A 19,730-nucleotide genomic window follows, 5' to 3' on the forward strand; every position below is an offset into this window, starting at 1 on the left:
CACAAATCCAGCTTGTTTTGCTGAAGCTTTCAGCCACAGGATGGTTAAATACACACATAACTGAACAAGCTACAGTGCATATATAGAGAAGTTCACTTCTGCTTTCCGCAACATCAAAAAGTAACAGGAACTCTAGCACAGAAACAGAACAGAAGCCAGGACAGAATCAATTAAATTCCCCATCTCATAGCCCTGAGGATCCTAAAAGAATCACCACCTGCACTAAGTTATGACATGGGAAAATACAACATAGTCATCACAGTCACTTGCTACTGAGTGGATGATATTACCTGCCTAATAATAGAGGCTTCTACTCTATCCTCCTCTGTCCATAATTGTCATGCTTATCATGCTATCTTTTCCTGTTACTTCTTTGCATGGTTACATATACTTACAGGGACTAACCTATCTCCTGAACCATCTACCATTACGTCCCAAATCAGCGCAACACAGACATCAGCCAAAGCTTAGACTCATCTATCAGGGACAGCTTGCAGCACACCCAGTTTTAGTAATTTGACAAGTCCAACAGTTGCAAAAGCCTTAACATAAGCAGCTTGTAAGCTATGAACTGCATGTTACTGAAAACCTGTCAGAAACACCAGTGTCAGTAAAATGAAGTGGATTTTAAGCAGTCACAATAAGAAAAGTTCACCTGGCTTCTCTGTCAGTGAAGCCAAGATCAGCGCACTATCAAACCTCTCAGATTTCCTCCAGGCATTGCTCTTTTCTGCCAGATTTGAAGCAAACTCTGCTTCCTTTTATTTCAGCATTACATACAAACCTCAACTCTTTCAAATGTTTTCTGTACTTCGTTAAAAGTGACAACAATCATCCTCTTCCATCTGTTGATTACCAGCAGCTTTGATTACCTATTTATCTGCACCTTTTCATCCCATCCTTTCTCAGGGGAGCACATACTCCAAATCAGGTAGTAAAACCACTCTTACTCACAAGTTGCCAGTCTACCTCCCATTATCTGCAGATTCTGCCAACAGGACTAGGTGTTTTTTGCTTGCTTTCATATAGTAACAAGCCAAAGACTTGAGCTGACAACACCATAACATCAAAGAAGTAGTCATTAGAACAAAAATTATTTGCCATCTTTTCAATTTCCTGTTTTATTTAGACTGCTATTTAAACTGAGGTATAATGAACTTTAGCTATTTGGAAGTATCCCTGTTCTACTATATTTTCATTCAGAACAAAAATCAGTTGAACCATGGCAAAGCTCCACATAAAATTACAGTATTTGTGATTCAGGACTGAGAAGAGCCAAGACACTACCTCTCCGCTGTCACAAAGGTAGAATCTGCATACTCTTCCCACTTTGCTTTTTCCAGTAGGATCCATCTGAATTTCAAAGGCTACAAGTAAAACGACCAATGCATTACAATATTCCACATCGCCCCCAAAAGAAACCCCCAAAGGAAAATTAAATACCCCAAATGATAAACAAAGCCTGGTGCTTACTATGTAGAAGCAGCAACTTTATATCTTTGTACGTATGGATTAGTTTAATATAACTGGAATCAAATCCCCAGAAACCTATAAACAATTTTATTATGGCAGTAACTAGAAAAAAATTATATCCTGAAAACCACAAATGTAACATAAATGCTCAAACCCCTTATGATTTTCAATAAAGCTATTTCAAATTTTGGAAATGTTGCACTTTTGTAGTAATAAAGAAAAAAATAAATGGCAATTTTTAAGACTAACACTAGTCCTACCAGTATAAGCTGCATTCCATCAGGAAAGGGCATTCATCAAACATAGCAACCAAACGGCATCATACCAATCACATTAAAAAGAAATTTTCTTCACCCACTATGGACAAGCTTGAATTATGGTCATGGGTATAATGAACACATTTATGGTCTAGGAACACAGATTAGACATTTGAGCCACAGTTTTATTTCTAATGTTGAGTGTCTCAACTTGCACTATACCTTCTTATGCAAAAATGATAGGGACAAAAATTTATATTTAATGTGTAGGTGCTGACTAAACCTTGTAAAAGATCTGGAATACAATAATAAGGAGAGACTTCCAAACCATATTGCCCACATGAGTAGCATTAGAAAAGTGGTATTCAATGCTCTAGCAGACATGAAACTATTGCTATTGAAACCAATGGAAGAAGCTCTCAGAAGTCTGGGGACGCCTAGCTGAGATACAGGACATGAAGGATGACTGTACACAGTCCTGAGCACCTAAAAGAACAGCGTTACCTCCTTCACATGCTTCAAACTAGAAAAGCAAAGTTGCTAGATGCAAGAAACATTTCTACATTTTTCATTACAATATATCTTAATGTCAATTTGTAGATGTGGTGATGCTGCTGCTGGAAAAAGGAAGGGTGTTTTTGCAAAGAACTAAGAAATCCCAGTCATCTGACTGTCATTTGCTGTTGCAAGCTTCTAAGTCACTTGCTGACCACATGATGCTGGTTGTTTTAATCCAATGACACTTCAGCAGAATCTTTTTGTAACAGTCTTTGAAGCCAAAGAGAAGAAATAAAACCACACCAAAATAAATTCCAGCACACACTCATCGAGTTTAGACTGGCACTTCTCGGAGTTCTTTTAGGCAATGAACACTCGTACTGAAATTCTCCCATTCTGTACAGCACGCAAAGTATGAAAGCTTTCTGTTGCTCAGTGGAAATCCTCAGGCAGCATTCCAAACACGCTTCACATTCAATAAGAATTGCCACTCATACTTTTTCTGCATCCACTCCAATTATGAAAAACCTCAGAATAAAGCCAGAGAAATTAATCCACTTTGGAGGCTGGGAGGAGCAGGTACAAAGCACTGAGAACAAATTCTGACTTCAGAAATCAGTATCAATAATTTTTTTAATGATGTTTTAGTTTTTTTTTCACTGAAGCGTAAAATTCACATGACCTTGAAATGGCAATCATCTGCACTACTTTCTACATCAATAGTAAAGAAAACTAGTAGTTCATTCTCAAATACCTTTGGGCATGTTAAAGCAAGAGAAGGTACATGCACAACTCTCTTATAAAGGCAGGTACAACAGACTGGATCTCTCAACAAAGCTGGACATTCTGACTAACTTAGGAAACTTCACTTATTCTTGGATCTGAACTATAGCTCAGTCACATACCTAAAAAGAAGTAATATCAGATGCTTAGGAAAAAAGTGAGGGAACTCTTCCAAAGACCATGATTTTCACCCTATCAGAGTCTTCTGCAATCTACATTTTAGTATTTGGAAAATGACATAACTACAGAGGCATGAGACTATCAGCTCTTGTTCAATCAGAATCAGTCTGAACAGCACTGTCACAATTGCAAGCTCAATGCTAGGCACCAGACTGCAAGGAAGTCTGATGGCACCAAGTTAAAAAAGCTACTTGAGCTATATAAAAATATTTTTTAATTGTTCTGCATCTGTCAACTTTCAATATTACTTAATGTGAAACGCCTTTTGAATCACTGTTGAGACAAAAAAAATCTTTTGAAATGCACTCTCTAACCTATTGTAGATATCAGATTTCAAGACACACCTTTAGCATAAGGTCTAGCATGATATTTAATTTCAGCACTTCAGTATTATTAAACTTGTCCAAACTAAGTGTTAGTCCCTCCTCTCTCTCCTCACTGCTACAGCCTCCTCCCTCCTTTTTTAAATAGAGACATCCCACAGGTATCTATCAATTAGCAAGTCAGCAAAATAATAATTAAGATGTTCTTACATAAGTGCACATTGCTCTAAGACTGCAAGAGGTCTTTTTTTTTTTTTTTCCTGTGCATAGCAACACAGCTACACAGGCTGCTGTTTTTCTAATTCTGGAGTATGTGCAGTATCAATAACTGGAAACAACATTCTATGATAACAAAGAGAATATTTAATCAGATTAATTGACTGGAATCCCCAAGGAAGCAGCTTGGAGATGAAACAGAAATTTTTATCACTTCAATGCCTGAAGCACAAGTTTTTCCAACATTCACTAATCATATGATGAAGAACACCACACTAAAGCTCTTAGTTGGACAAAGAGAAGTATGAAATTCTAATTATTCACAAACAAGACAAGTAGAACATAAACAACACAGCAGGAATTTCGAAAGAAGCCAAACATTTTTAAAAAGATCTTGAAATGCACTAACAAGTTGAAGTTTAGATGTTTCTATTATCCCAGCCATCCAGATGCTACTAGTTATTTCCAAATTTAAAGTTTAACTTCATGTCTTTGCAACATCAGAAACTCTTAAAAGAAATGAAAATACAGAACTATTCACAAAGTGCCTTTAGGTATCTTGGTAAGCAATAATTATGTCTTTCACCTGTCTGCTACCCACAATTCCTTTCATTACTGTCCCACGAGTTCATTCAGTCCTTAAAAGTCAGCTGGTCAGCTTCTCTTTCCCAAAGCCACTTCCACAGACCAACTCCTTTGTAGAACCTTATGTGTCTTGACAATAACACTGATGAGGCACAGAAGTGATTTTATTCTAAGCCATATGTGCTACTTTTAAAACTCAAAAGCTGTTAAAACCAGCTGTGTGACAACTGTCCAAATATCTGCACTCCTTTTGCTCCCTGAACTTTTACCAACTCAGTAGATTTACTGTTCCCCATCTCCTTGGCTAGATTACAGACACTTGGTAAACATGGTAGCGTTAATTATAGGAAGCACTGTATTAGTTGTGTAAGAGCTGTGAAACTCAGACCTATCTTTAGGTGAACCAGCAGAAATAACACCCTGGCTCGTTATACCCCATTTCTGAACAGCTTTTAGACTTTACATGTGGCACTCATGGCTTAACACCCTATTCTTTCTCCTAGCACCGAACGACTTGTCTCTTGGCAGTGAACACTAAGGACGCTGCTGGAAATAATTTCCTCCACATTTGACAAATACCCGTGACGTTCGCAGGGATACTGAAGCTCGATGAACCTACGCTGTGGGACCGGGGTAACGCCGGATCTGGCAGCCCACCTCCTCAGCCCCCTGTGCCCCAATCCTACAGCCTCCGCCAGTCCCGCGCAGGTTAGCGACAGCAAGGAATGTCTGGAACAAGGAGTGATGCCAAACGCCTCTCCCGGCCGCCCAGCGACACCGAGAGCCATCCCCGCCCAGCCCCTGCTCTCACCGGCGGCTGTCCCCGCCTCCCGGAGCCCCCCCGGCCCCGAGCCAGGGTCACTTACTGAGCTGCCCGGCCCCGGGCTCCCTGCCGCCGGCTCCCCCGAGCCCGCTGCTGCCGCCCAGGCTGCCCAGGGCCCCGCCGGCGGGCGGCGTGCCGCTCTGCCGCTCGAAGTTGCCCGGGTTGGAGAAGAAATCGCGGAGCCGGGGCAGCTCCCGGCCGCTCTCCAGCAGCTCCGTGTGCAGCTCCAGCGCCGTCAGCAGGAACTGGTCCCGCAGCAGCTGCGCCGCTATCGCGTCCATCGGCACCCGCGGCAGCTCCCCTGCCCCCGCGGCGGCATCGCCGGGCGCCGCCGCTCGCAGACCCGGCAGCTCCTCGGGGCTCCCCGCCGCCGCCTCCGGCTGCTGCTGCGCGTACGCCGGCCCGCCCGGCTCGGTGCTGCTGCTGCTGCCGCCGCCGCCGGGCCGGGACTCCTCGGGCTCGTCCTCCTCCGAGTCGCTGAGGAAGGGGTTCACACTGCCGCCCCCGCCGGCCGCCGCCGCCGCCATCTTACAGCCCGGCGCGGCGCGACCGCTGCCCGGGCGCTACCGCGGCAAAGCCTGCGCGCAGACGCCGCGGCAGACAGCCCTCCCGGCGGGGCCGGGGCCCGAGCCGCTGCCAGGCCCCTGCGATGGTACCGATGATGGTGCCGATGATGATGATGATGATGCTGCCGCCACCTGCGGCCACAGCGACTCCCCGCCGCCGCCTCCCCGGCGGCCTCCCACCCGCCCTGCTGCCGCTTCCGGATCGGCGCTCTCGCGAGAGCTCCCGCGGCCAACCACGAGCGGCGCCCGGCACGCGGGGCGGGGCCCGAGGGGCGGCAGCGGCGCGAGGGCGGGGCCGCGCGCAGGGGTGTGGCGCGGGAAGGGGCGGGGCCTGGGCGGGGCGCGGCAGCCGCGGGCGGAAGCGGAGGCGGAAGCGGAAGCGGAAGCGGCCGCGGCGGGGACGAGGAGTGAGTTCTGGCGCGGTGGCGCCCAGCGCTTCCCGCGGGGAGGAGGGCCGATCCTGGCGCTGCGGCACCGGGAAGGGGGTGGGCACGGGCTGCGCCTTCCCGCTTCCGCAGAGCCTGCTTCGCTCCGCAGCCTCCACGGCGGCCGCCAGCCCGCACAGCCTCGCGGCGCTGCTGGGACGGGAGGGATGCGGGACTCGGCTTGGCCGGGGGCTCGGACCCTCGCCGGGTTGTGTTGGCTGGGCCAGGGTAGGGCTTCCCGGGGAAAGCAGCGCCCTGCGAGGGCCCCAGGGCAGATGGACATTGGGCTGCCGAAGGAGCTGGTGGAGTCACTGTCCCCGGAGGTGCTTGAGGGAAGACTGGACACAGCACTCGGTGCCATGGCCTAGGTGACATGGGTTTGGTCATGGGTTGGGCTCGATGTCATCATCTCGGAGGCCTTTTCCAACCAAGGTGGTTCTGTAACTCTGCGTTCCTGGTGGGTGTGTGTCATGTCCCAGCATCAAGTGTTGCTGTGATTAGGGAGGGCACAAGTACAGGTGGATAGTAAGTTGATGTCTCTGGAAAAAGGGTCAGGCAACTCAAGGGGACTACAGGGATGTTGTAAGGTTATGCTGAGAGAAAATTAGAAGGGCCGAAACCCATCTAGATCTTAATCTGACTACTGCTGTAAAAGACAACAAAATGTATTTGCAGATACATCAACAGCAAAAGGAGAGCTAAGGAGAGTGTTTATCCTTTTGTGGAATGCAAGAGGAAAAGGCTGTGGTACAAAATGTCTTCTTTTTCTCAGTCTTTAATGACAAAGCCAGTTACGATCATGTACACCCCTTAGCCAGATAAAGGGAACAGGGAATAGAATGATACTCCCGTTGGGTCAGGGGGTGAGAAGGCTCTGCCAAGGGATCTGGGCAAGTTACATCAGGCACTGCTACAGACTGCGGGAAAAGTGTCTGGAAGCTGGCCCACCAGGAAAGGACCTGGGTGTGCTGATTGACTGTTGCCTGAAGATGATCCAGCAATGTGCTCAGGTGGCCAAGAAGGCCATTGCCAATGGCCTGTATCAGCACTAGTGTGGCCAGCAGGACCAGGACAGTGATCATCCCCCTGTACCCAGCACTTGTGAGGCTGCACCTTGAATCCTGTGTCCAGTTTTGGGCTCCTCACTATAAGAAGGACATTGAGGTGCTGGAGTGTGTCCAGAAGAGAGCAGTGGAGCACACGTTTTATGAGGAATGACTTCAGGAACTGGGTCATTTAGCCTGGAGAAAAGGAAGTATAGGGGGCACCTTCCTGTTCTCTACAACCACCTGAAAGGAGGCTGTAGCAAGGCAGAGGTTGATCTCCTCTCCCAGCTAACAAGTGAGAGGAGGAAAAGAAATTACTCAAGTTGTGCCATTGAATTTTTTCCTAATATGCATGAGATTGGATATTAGTAAAAATTTATTAAATGAAAGGGTAGTCAGGCATTGGAACAGGCTACACAGGAAAGTGATGGGATCACCATCCCTAGAAATATTCAAAAGACATGTGAATGTGGTACTTAGGAATGGATTTTAGCAGTGGACTTGTCAGTGCTGTATTAACAGCTGGAGTCAATGACTTTCAAGGTCTTTTCCAACCTTAACAATTATGAGTCCATGAATTTATGCATCTGGAAGCGTAAAGTTATCACTTTTAAAAACATGATGCAAAGTGGTTGCTTTGTGTGTTACCTGGCAAAAAAACCTGAAGCTAGAATATAGCAGCAGGTAGTGAGTGCTACTGAAGGAAGGTCAGCTCACTGGAAACTGTGCAAACCGGGGCCAGCATTGGTTTCTGTTTAATTTCATTGAAAATGTTGTTTCATTCCCACCAATGGAAGCTCTGTGTAAAGCTGATCTGCTAGGACCTGCATATTGGGGCTGAACTCTTGGTAATAGAATAATGTGAATGTTTGACAGTGACACGGAGATCTAAAAGCACTCTGGCGTACTCACTCCAAACTCTCCCATTCACATGGTGGTATGCTGTACAAGACTGTTCTTTCCAGTTTTGGATTTGCATAACTTTTCTGCAAATTTTATACTCAATTTAGCTTTCTGTCCTATAGTAAACTTCGGATGCTTAAAAATTCCAGTGGGATCACAATAAAAGTAGGGACAAGAACATTTTAGTGTTGCTGGTTTGGTGGAATTGAGAACCTTTAAGGAAACCTTCTGCTTTTTCCCTTCCTCTTCGCTTTGCGGAGGGTTGGCGTGTGTCGGGGTGAGTTTGTTGCAGGCCGGCTCTGGAGCCCTGCCGGGGTGCTGCAGCGGCCTCTGGTGGCCGTGCGCGGGTATTGCAGCGCCTGGGAAGGGCTCCCGGCGCTCGCATCCGCCTTTGGCGTCAGAAACTCATTTCTGCCCACTTCCAGTAAGGAATAGCTTTTCCCACTCTTCCACGCCGAAAATCAATGTAAAAGCGTTCCATTGTTTCAGTGCTTTCGAAGAGGTTTGTTCGGGTTTGTGAAACGAAATTAAATATTTACAGATGTCACTCAGTTGCTCCAAAATAATTTATAGATGGCTGGGAAAAAGCTATCTTCACTGAAATGTCTCTTCCAGAACTGAAGAGTGTAGGTAGAAAAATGTGCTTGTAACCAATATGCTTAAAAGAGTTTCTCATGTGCCAAAGGGGTATTGTTTTGAGAAACCAGAGAAGAAAACCTAATAGTGCCTCAGAGGATGTGTTGCACAGAAAGCTGCATGAGTTCTGGAAATGGAGCATTATATAGGTCTACTTGAGGCAGACAGCTGCAAGTTAATTATTCAGTAATCATTCTAAGAGAGGCAGATTGTTCGTCAAGCTTCTTTGTCTCTTACTGGAGTTGCTGTCTCCTTCTAACTTTTAAAGTATATGAGTTCTATGTCTGAAGAACAACATATCTAAATACATCTCAGAAAGCTGAGAATCCAAAATACATGGGCTTGTACAAAAAAATCTGAAGAGTTTTTTTTTTGAGGGGGTGGTGTAAACAATATTTTTCAGTCTATGCATGTTTTGTTTCATGAACTTGTAAATTTATGGTCCTTGAGATGAAAAATGAGTAGAAAAAGCTTTGGTTTTACTGTGTTGATTTTGGTAGGAGTGTTAAATCTCGAGCTAATGCCTGAGAGTTTAATGAACTGAAACATATGACCAGTTTCAGGTTCCGTCTGTTGTTTGGTGGGGTCATGGGTGTGTAAAGTATTCTTTCTTTCAACACTGCTCAGGTGCAGCCTCAGCCATTCTCACAGCCACTGAACACAGCATTTAAGTCAAGCTTTAAGGGGGTTTCTGTTTCAGCTCCCACACACAAGGTTAATTTCATTCGAAGAAGTTAATTCTATTAGGTACATATTGGGGCTTTTTTCTGTGCTGAATACTTGAAGTATATGGCTTAATGTGTTCTAGTGAGTCCTATAAGGAAATAGGGTAGCTTTTTTTAATCTGATTGGGATCCCAATTAGGGCACAGGGAAAAAAATAATGGAGATCTATCTGAAGCAAATCTGATTTCTGCTTTAAAATAATGCTGCTCTGGGAGTTCTACCAACTCTTGCTTAAGTTTTCATCTAAAAGCGAGCTGCCTGAAAGAATCTTTGTCTATATATGTTTATTGAAGGCTGACTTTTATTTCCTTTCAAAAGTAACTTGAGGGCAATTATGAGTTTTATGTTTGCTTTTAGGCCTTAAAAATGAATTTTAGTGCTTTGTTAAGTCTAACCTCTAAAATATTTTTATGTTTTGTGGGAGACAAATAATGCAAATATTGAGATGCATAGTGTTGATAGCTTGTGCTTAAAGACCTCTGCCATGTCTCTGAAATTGTATCTGTATAATCCAGTTTCGAGGGAATGTTTTTTAATGAGAACAGCCTGTAACTATCAGTAGTTAACGGTTACTTGCATGTTACATTCAGATGTAGCTTTGTCCAGAGAACCCTCCTTTATAAGGATTTGTTAAATTGGGATTTTAAGTAAAGGTAGTACAGCAGTGCTAAATATTTCAGTGTGAACTGAAATATTTTCAGTGTCACCAAAAATGTGATAATGTCCCATGAAATCAGGTGAAGACCTGAATTAAATAAAACAACCCCCCAAATTCTTTTAAATTCAAGTTTGACTGTGTTTTTCTACCTCCAGAACTGCTGTTTTGAAGTGTTACTGTAAACAGTGGGTATTTGGAAGCCTACCATCAAAAAAAGACATCAAACACACTAAGAGCCTAAGGAGTATTTTAGAAAACTTGTTCAGGCTTTATTATGTTTATATTTATGGCTTTGTGAGAATGAATATGTAAGGAAAAATTGCTCTTACAGTTGAGTGAAGAAATATAAATTGTGAATCAAAGATGTGACCTTTTTCTACACTGCAAACACTTGAGTATTGAATTACTTGGGCCTTGTTCACCGCAGTCTGCAAGATGGAGCACGTTGCCTGTAGGCTGTAGGCTGCCCAGAAAGGTATTGCAGAGGCTCTCAGATGGGTGCCTTACCCTGCCTCACTGTTGTGAGGGACACTGGAGGTAGGGAAGGAAAGATGCTCTGTGCTTTTGCTGTCTGCTTCATGTTATTCCTCTTCAATTTGCACAGTTTTGAACAAAAGAAATCAGTATTTTTTCCTTATATGGCCTGCTGATTATGACTAATGTGGGATATAGGCTTCAGAGAGCGAAGGAGTCTGAGGACATGCTTTGAACATGCTGAGTTAGATCTTTTGTTAGAAGGAGATGGCATCCTGTCCTGCTGCCAACACAGAAGTTTATGTTGGGAATTCAGGGAACTACCCACTAACCTACAGCAAAATCATCTTTATTCTTCCTTCTTCCTGCTGCCTTTTTTTTTTTTTCCCCTTGAGGTTATTTTCAATTGAATTCATTCTCTAGAATGCTTAACTATCCAGTTGTACACCTGGCTGTGCCAGCCCAAGGAAGAGATTTGGCTTGGGAATAAGTGGGCAGGAGCAGAGCAGACGGGACAGCTCTATGCAGATGTACTGGCTTGGTTTTTCTTGGAGTGTTTGTTAACTCTGAAAGCCTCTTGTTCTGCTAACTGCTACCCCCATGACAGCTGATTTTGTATAAAACACTTGATAAAATATATTTGCCTTGCTGGTCCCAAGTATTTTGGAAAATATGCTTTTAGTTACAAGCAAGTTTCTATAGGTGGCAGGGTACAAGTGAATAACTGATACCCAGATCACCTCAAATATGACAACTGGGGAGTTGTTGCCCATCTGTATTCTCCAGGTTTGTGGGTTTCTCCCTAGCAGTTTTTGGTTTGTTTTCTGAGCTCTTTTTTTTTGTCTACAGTGACTCTATTGCTGTTCATTTGCCAAAAGGGTTTGAGTGCTGGGAGGTTTTTATTTTAAATCAGCAGTTCCTCATATTGCAAAGAAGCAGAACGGTGATTGTTTTCAGGAATAATTTTCTGTCTCCATTAATTATTAGACTGAGTCAGCAGCTGAAAAATAAAGGTGTCTTATATAAATGAGAAGTGGCTTGGCTTTGTAATAAAAACAAATACAAGCTCGCAGGGCCTCTTCAGAGGGTGTTTGTTGATATATCATAAATGCTAATAAATGTTAACTACCTGATTAGTCAAGACCGACGTAGGAACACAGAGAACTTTGTTCTAAAGCAAAGGCCAATATTTCAGGCTGCAGTAATTGATAAGTTCAGTGACTTTTTGAGTCCAGAGCTTAGGGAGCTCAGCTTCTTTTGTGAACAGCTTGCAAGCGTGGCTGCTGGTGGAAGAGTGAAAGAGAAGGTGATTCCTTTGCGTAGGGATTTCTTACTGGACCTCAAAGTATCCTTGCACAAATACTGGGTTCCCGGGTGTGCCGTGGTGCGGGGCGCAGTGCAGGACCCTGGAGAGAGCCCGGCGCTGGGAGCGCATCGCCCCGGCCCTCCGCTGCTCCGAGCCGGGCTCGCCCTCCTGCTCCCTGCCCACCTCAGCCTTCGGTGAGTTTTGTTCTCACTGGGGAGCTTAACCATCCTCTGCCTCTGCCAGCCTTGTTTGGAACGGAAGGTAAAGGTATATAATAACGTAGATTATGCTAGCCGGTTGAATAGTATTCAGCTACACATTCTAGTCAGCTTGCTAGCATAACTAAGTAGTACTTTTGAACCCGAAGTCTTTTTCTAAAAAAAAAAACAAACAAAAAAAAACCCAACAAACACAACTTTTGAAAAGGCGAGAAACTACAAATTTATTATTTGACTGCCTTTTATTAAAGTATTACGCTATGCTTGGAAGGTTGTGGTCTTTTTTTTCCTTCAAACTGAAGCTTTTGGTAAATTTGCATTCAGAGGCTTATGTATAAGATCCAACAGATGTGTTTGTTGCTATATGACATACTTCTTGTTTCTTTGTAATGGTTGCTCTCAGTAAGTAACTTAATAAGTGACTTAATAGAAGCAAAATAACTTCTGCCAACTTTTTAAAATCTTCCTTATTCATTCTAGCTTCTGTAGAACATAGGTCAAGTACTATTTGTTTCGGGTTTTTTTTTTTTTGTTAAAGGGTATTTTTTTTCCTCTGTGTGTATATATAAAACACATTTGCAAGCTAATTTTGCAAGAGTGCAGCTGAAAGTTAGTTTTTTTTTCATCTTTCCCTGTGTGTTCTACATTCATATTTGTTGTATGACTTTAAAGTATGATCCTTGCTCCTTTTGTTGTTAAAGGGCAGAACTGTCATGCTTGTATTGGTACTTCTGCTTAATTGTGTAGTTTTATTGCAAATGGCTTTAAAAATACCCCAGGGAGCCTTCAGCCTTGGTTTGTGAGGGAGGGCTCCAGATGGACAGAAGACTGCTGTGGCAAGCTGCCTTCCATGTGCTTGTCTTCTCTTAAGTGCCACTTGTCCCTTGACCCTGACTTGTGAAAACTGGTAGGATGTGTTTTATTAGACACTGTCAGGCTGATGTTCTTTCCCCAAAAGTGTCCCATAAAACTTTTAATATGAAGAATTTGTCTACAAAATCTCCAAGAAGGTTAAGAAAAAAAAAAAACAGTGACAGGAAAACATTCTCGTTTTATTCAAGAATACAGAAATCTGAGGGAAAGTACTAGGGATCCACTAAGCTACTCACTGCCACCTGTTAAATGTGAGTTGTTCACATGGAGCAAATAGAAAATGAGCAGTGCCAAGGTGATGCAGGGGGCTCCAGGGGACTTCAGAGCTTCTCACTTCTTTAGATGTTGTACTTGAGCAGAGAAGAGAGTGAGAAGATGCACAGCTGAGATCGATCTGAGACAGCAAGGTAGAACTAGCAGACACCTTCCCTAAAGTCTGGAGATTAAAGAAAGAAAAGCAGCAAGGACCTTCTGACTGCAATTAATTACTTTTCCAGAATAAAGTGATACATGCAGATTAGAGAAGGTTTTTTGGTGGTTCTCTCCCCTCACTCTGAATTCTCAGGGAGAAAGTTAAGCTCCCAGCTGGTGGCAGGATTAAGAGACCCTTTCTTTCTTTGTATTCATACCAATCAAAACAATACCAAAAAATCCTGCTCTTAGCCACAAGTTCCTCTCCAGCAGCCACATCAGTGCAAAGACTAAAACACCCAGATTGTATTGGTGGCAGGGGAGCAAGACAGTTGCAATGAGCCACCCAAGTGCAACCCTTCTTCACATGAGCTTTCCCAGCTTTTCAAGTAGATGTAATTTGTTGACAAGACTGGCTTTTCCAAACCTTCTTTTTGATGACATAGGAGCTACATCCACAGCACCAGGCTGGATCAGGTCCCTAAACAATTAACAGGAAGTCTGGCATAAGTAAATGCAGCACTCATTTTTCCCAAGTGATTTACATCTAAGTTGCATTGCCTCTGAAGTTAAAATCTCTCAGCATTATTTATAAAGCATGGAAAACCATACTTGTACTGCAACACAGTATAGTTCTTCATATGAAATGTAACATTTCCCTTTTATATTTTTCTTTCTCTGAATATGCAATAAAACATGCACAAAGTACTGCATGGAATATGCCCGATTGGCAGGAGTATTCTCTTAAGGACAGTGAAGTGTCAAAACAAGGAGCTCAAGGTACATTAGTAATTTCTTTTAGAGGGACCATGCTTCACTAATACCATCAAGTCTGTTGATTAAAATGAAGAAAATCCATTGGAAATGCATTTTTAATAAGCATGAATGGCCTTATCTGTATAGAAAAAATAGACAAGAATGTTTGCTATGCTTCTGGCTAATATTTTTAAATTAGACACTGTTGTGTATTGTGTAATTTAACTGTCAAAGTAGTGACTGTACAATTTGTCTACACATAAAAAAAATCCTTTTCTGAGGGCAAAAGAGCAAATGGAAGTTGGGTGGTCTGACAGTACTTTTCATACTGTACAAATGATATGGCAGCTCTACATCTAAGATGGTGCTAGCAATCCCTACCCTATTCTTTTGCTAATTTAGACTTTTGAAGAACTACACTGGTCAGGAAATGCACTCAAGTCATTCCTGCTGTCACAGCCCACACCTAATGACAGCACAAGGCTGTAATTTATATAAGAGATGTTCCAGCCAATTCTGAGTAACTTGCATGTCTTCACCCACTACTTAAACATAGGAGACCCCAAATCCTCATCTTAACTTCATCATGTATGAAGGGTGAAAATGATAAATTTTCATTTTCTTTCTCTATTGAAGTATAGCATACTCTGCCAGGCAATTAAACTGCAACTACAGTATTTCCACTTCCTCTGGCACTGAAGTGGCTTTTGTAATTCAAACCATCTGTTTAAAATTATTTTATGTTCAACATCTTCACTGAGCATTTTAAGGATTATAATAACAAATGACAACTGTTTTAAATTTTAAATGTGGTTCAGTAAAGCACATCCAAACCTGAGGCAAAGAGCTAAAAGAATACTTAATTTTCTTTTTAGCATCACTTGATAATCAAAATTACTCTGCCTGCCAAGAAAAGTCTCTTTTGCCAGAATTTTTCAGGGAGAAATTTCACTATGGCCTACAAAGTACCAATGAAACATCAAGTGTTCCAATACTTGAACACACTGCAAATCAGTCACCCCAGTGTCAACTTACGCAATTTTCTCTCAATTATCCTTAAACACGGGAAATTGTATCCACAAGTTTCCCAAGGAAAAAAACCCTGAGAACAATACTGACAACTGGATAGCAGTGATAAAGAGAAGAAGAACACTTCATTAAGAAACAATTACTATTTTGAGGCATGAAAGAGAAAACAAGACCACCACCCTTCAGTACTGCTTGTTAGCCAAGTGGAGGCAAAATATGGAGTATAAATTCAGCATTACATTCACTCAGGATGCATGCAGCTAAAAATTCAGAACTCGCAAAAAACAAAACCCAACAACAAGAAAATGCTGAGTGATCTTGTTGTCAATTATTTCACTGGGTAACAGCATTTGGAGAACCTATGCCTGGTCTCAGGAGGTATCTACAAATCCTGTTGCATGTTTCTTGAATTCTAAATCATTCAGCAATACTCTACCAGCTAGTCTTCTTCAAACATCACTGTGATACTGTATATTTTTTTCATCTTAATATGGACTGTTTAATTATTTTTTGTACCACCAAAAGTAGCAGATTCCCTCAGATTTCTGCATTCTTGAATAAAACAAGAATGTTTTCCTGTCACTGTTTTTTCATCTTAACCTGCTTGGAGATTTTGTAGACAAATTCTTCATATTAAAAGCTTTATGGGACACTTTTGGGGAAAGAATGTCAGCCTGACAGTGTCTAATAAAACACATCCTACCAGTTTTCACAAGTCAGGGTCAAGGGTTAAAGATCTGAAAATGGTCATTGTTTAAGAGACCACACCAGCTTTGTGACTTTGATTCCAAATTTGAACAAAAATATTTTATTGGTATAGTTTAAAGTCTGGTATAGGGGGGATTGGACAGTGTCATTATTGGCTCTGTATAGTTGAGGAGATGGTGACAGAAGGGGGAAAATGTAGAGAAAAGAATAAATTGGAGTCTGATATATCGCTTACTAGTTCAGCTGAGTCTATAGAGGCTGTGTTAAGATTCAATTGTAACAAGTAATGTGTTTGTGTGGGCAGTAAGAAATGACATGTAGCAAATAAGTTGTAACATGCTTTTCTTATCTACAAGACTCAGAGTGTCTGTCTTTCCTTCCTCTTGGTGTGATGGGCAATGACTTAACAGAAGAAAGTAGAGTAATGCGGTCAGAATTTGAGCAAACGTGTTTTGTCCTGTGAAAACAAGGACTGTGGAAGATACTGCATGAAGGGATTGCCTGAGAAAATATCACAGGACACAAAAATATTGAGATAACTTTGGCTCAAGTTTTCTTCACAGAAAGATTTAAGTATTTTCAAGTAACAGTTTATCCACATTTTGGATAGCCAGGCACCTGAGGGCAGAGATGTTTTTGCACTAGTAGTAAATACTTAGATATGGCTTCTCATCCTCAAAAGTGTGTATGCTTAATGCATTTCTATTTTTCTTCTCTCAACAGGCTGTGCCTTTTGCTTTTTCTTATAAGCTAGTGCTTAATGCACTGGTTATTTTTTCCTTGTGAGGAAGAAATTGTTATTGAAATTGTTATCCTTATTGTTTCCATGCCTTTCGAGCTGTCTTGAACAGTTGAGCACCAGGCTCTGTAGAGAAATTTGCATTCAACTGAGTGCAATTAGGAGCTTTCCAAAGCCTCTGTACCTGTGGGAAAGTATTTGTAAGCTTGAGGACAGAATATTTATCACAACGTTGTGTCTCAGTGATGATAGACAAAGTCCTGCATTCAAGGAGCAGTGTAAGCTAAAGTAGAGGTAGAAGGAATGGCTGTGAGGGATGTGGCAGGAGCAGGTGCTTTAGGAGCTGCCTGTCTGGAAACCATGTGATAGTGTTGAGCAGTAGGATATGTTGGGCCCAGATAAATCATTTAGTGTGATGCAATCAAACTGGTTGCAAATGAAATTTTTCTTTTCTTTTTTTCTTTTCTTGCTAATTCTATAGATACTATAGTCTAAGCATTACATTTGAATTGTGTTGATTGAACTCTTCTTTTCTGTTTGCAAAGACTGAGGCCTGGGGAGAGTTTAAAGCAAAGGGAATTAGCTAGTGCAGAAGACAGATTAGGTTACTAATATTTTAATTAGAAGAACATAGAATATGTTAAGCTATAGAATTGTAGCACTGGGAGCATGCAACAAGTAGAAGTAACTGCTTTCTTTAGTAGAGTGTTTAGTCTCATCAGTTTAAGGCATGAGTAGTTCATATTCTCTTATCAAGCACAACTGCATCAAAAGAAAAAGCCCTGTGGAAAATAAAACTGATCTACTAAAATGAGCTCTGGCACTGAACTTAGTGGTATTTCTGTGATTGTAATTTCATGTATTTAAATAGATGCAGGAACTCTGAATACTTAAAAATAAAAAATAAACAAACTGATATTTACAGATATTCCAAATGTCTTGGAATCTGACTTGTAGACCTAAAAGCTTGTAAGTTCCTGATTAACAAAAAGTTTTTGTTCATTTTAATGTGACTACTACGTATCTCTTTGAAGTGTTTGAGTATTTCCTTATCTCAATTTTTTATTTAATTTTCTCTCCATATATCTCAAATGAGACATTGCTATAGCAATGTTTCAGATGAGATTTAGAGTTGTTGCATCTGTGTTTCAGTAAGGAAAATGGTTGGAATTGGAAATTATGTTTAAATTGAATGCAGAGCTGAAGTTTCTTTGGGTTAATAAGTAATATTGTGTGTTATCTTTTAAATATTTTTTGGCGTGTTTCTTTTTTATCTCTGTTTTTCATGGCCTTGTAAGTTTTTGTTTTAAAAAACATCTTTCAGAGTTTTGATCTGAGCTAAGGTTATGTGGTAGTGAAGCCTTTTATTCTTATTTGCTAAGAGTGGTAGATTTACCATATGGTGGCTGCCTGTGTCTGTTCAGCTACTGGAATTCTGAAAGTAACACGATAAACTTAATAGATATATTGTCGTTTAGAAGCTCTAACTAGATTCTTAAACAAACTGTTTCTTTTAGAGAGAGATGTGTATTTACATAGGTAGTCTGAACCTTCCAGGCTGTTAAAGCATCTGTTTCTTAATTGGTGAATGGAGCTGATGTTTGGGTAAGGTGGATAATTGGCTAATATTTAAATTATCAAGCAGCTTGGACAGCACTAATAGTCCTTTGTCAGAACTGGGCCTCATTCAGGCTGAGGTCCTACATTTACCTCAGCCAATATTCATATTTACTTCCTACTTTACTTAAATAATTATATATTTACTGAGGATGCATTGCATGAACCCGACAGCATGCTTGACAAACATGGACATTTTCTAGTGTACCTGTTATTAAGCATATTTGTATCTCTAATATGACATCAGAGGATGACAGAGAGGGAAAAATCCACTCAAAAAGGGAATATAATAATTCCTGAAACATAATTCTTCAACTATTGTGCTTTTGCCACTTGTTTTAGAAGAGGAATAGCATTCTGTGGTCAGCACAGCATCTTTGTTCTTTTAAAACAAGGTTTTGGTTTCTAGACAGAGTATAATGAGCCCAGATTTGATGGCAAACTTGGAGGGAAAAAAAAGCAGTGTTGAATGGATGTTTATTATAGGATGGTTTTCTCTTAGCTGTCTGGCTTGTATTTGCCTGAGCAGACTTCAACTCTGTCATGCAGCCAGCCAGTAGAGGGTAGTATGTTCATGGAGACATTGCGTTGTCTGAGTCTTCTGTCACAAATGTAGCTCACAAAGCAACTGGATTGATTCAGTGGTCTCTTTTGGAGCCATCTAACAAACCCCTGAACACCAGAGATGAGTTGCTGAGACATAATGGTTATCGAAAGTCTGAATTAGTCATGCAGTGACTCTGACCAGGACTTCTAGGGAAAAAAGCTTGTTGGAAGCCGGAATTGATTATGCATTCTGGGGATGTCTGTGGTTGTTGCTCCCATTCCATAGCAAATGAAATAAATATTGATTCTGATAAGTCTCATCTGCCTAACTTTACTTTTCTTACTCTCTCTTAGTGTTGTACTTTGCCTTTGCCAGCCGGCTGCTGCCATGGGTATACCAATCTTCATTCTTGCGGGGCTCCTTGTGCATTGTGTGTTCCTGGTCTCCATTTTTGACATCTACTTCAGCTCTCCCCTCGTCCATGGAATGACTCCTCAGCAGACTCCACTGCCCCCTCCGGCAAAGCGCCTTGTGCTTTTTGTTGCTGATGGGCTGCGAGCAGATTCTTTGTATGAATTGGACAGCAATGGCACGCCCCGGGCACCTTACCTACGGTAAGCCCAAAACTCTACTGACCTACAAGGTTTTGCTTCTGGGTTCAGCTCTATGCAATGTTGAGAATTGTGGTGGCTTGACTACTGCCTTCCTTCTGCCCTCGAAGTAACCAACTTTGCAGAGTTACACTGTGCAGAAATGTGTAGGCTTGGGTTGGTGTCCCTTGTCAGGAAAGCTACTAAAACTAGGACAGTGTAAATTGAGTCCATATTGTCCCCTGAACTCTACAGATAGCCAGTAACTGAGAGGGGAGTGAACTTTCTCCATTCACATCAGCATGGTATCAGTTCTGAAGGCTGGCAGTCACTAATTTAAACTTCTTCCTGGATGAGCAGTTTAA

The 19,730-nt window shown here is 42.0% G+C and overlaps 2 protein-coding genes across 7 annotated transcripts in view; one reads left to right on the forward strand and one right to left on the reverse strand.

The window, feature by feature from the left end:
* RELCH (RAB11 binding and LisH domain, coiled-coil and HEAT repeat containing) overlaps nucleotides 1–5,680 on the reverse strand; it is a 76,680-nt gene extending 71,000 nt beyond the window's left edge. For all 3 annotated transcript variants that reach the window (XM_077786083.1, XM_077786085.1, XM_031503937.2), the window contains exon 1: nucleotides 5,182–5,680. In XM_077786083.1, the coding sequence (XP_077642209.1) occupies nucleotides 5,182–5,665 (484 nt within the window). In that variant the 5' untranslated portion in view covers nucleotides 5,666–5,680. The remainder of the gene's footprint in view (nucleotides 1–5,181) is intronic.
* Nucleotides 5,681–6,063: 383 nt separating this feature from the next.
* The window catches only part of PIGN (phosphatidylinositol glycan anchor biosynthesis class N), a 96,811-nt gene continuing 83,144 nt past the window's right edge, over nucleotides 6,064–19,730 (forward strand). For all 4 annotated transcript variants that reach the window (XM_021552344.2, XM_021552346.2, XM_021552348.2 and 1 more), the window contains exons 1-2: nucleotides 6,064–6,111; nucleotides 19,129–19,389. In XM_021552344.2, coding sequence (XP_021408019.2) covers nucleotides 19,163–19,389 — 227 coding nt within the window. In that variant the 5' untranslated portion in view covers nucleotides 6,064–6,111; nucleotides 19,129–19,162. The remainder of the gene's footprint in view (nucleotides 6,112–19,128; nucleotides 19,390–19,730) is intronic.

This window comes from Lonchura striata, chromosome 1, assembly GCF_046129695.1.
Source record: "Lonchura striata isolate bLonStr1 chromosome 1, bLonStr1.mat, whole genome shotgun sequence".
In the NCBI taxonomy this organism is placed as follows: Eukaryota; Metazoa; Chordata; class Aves; order Passeriformes; family Estrildidae; genus Lonchura; species Lonchura striata.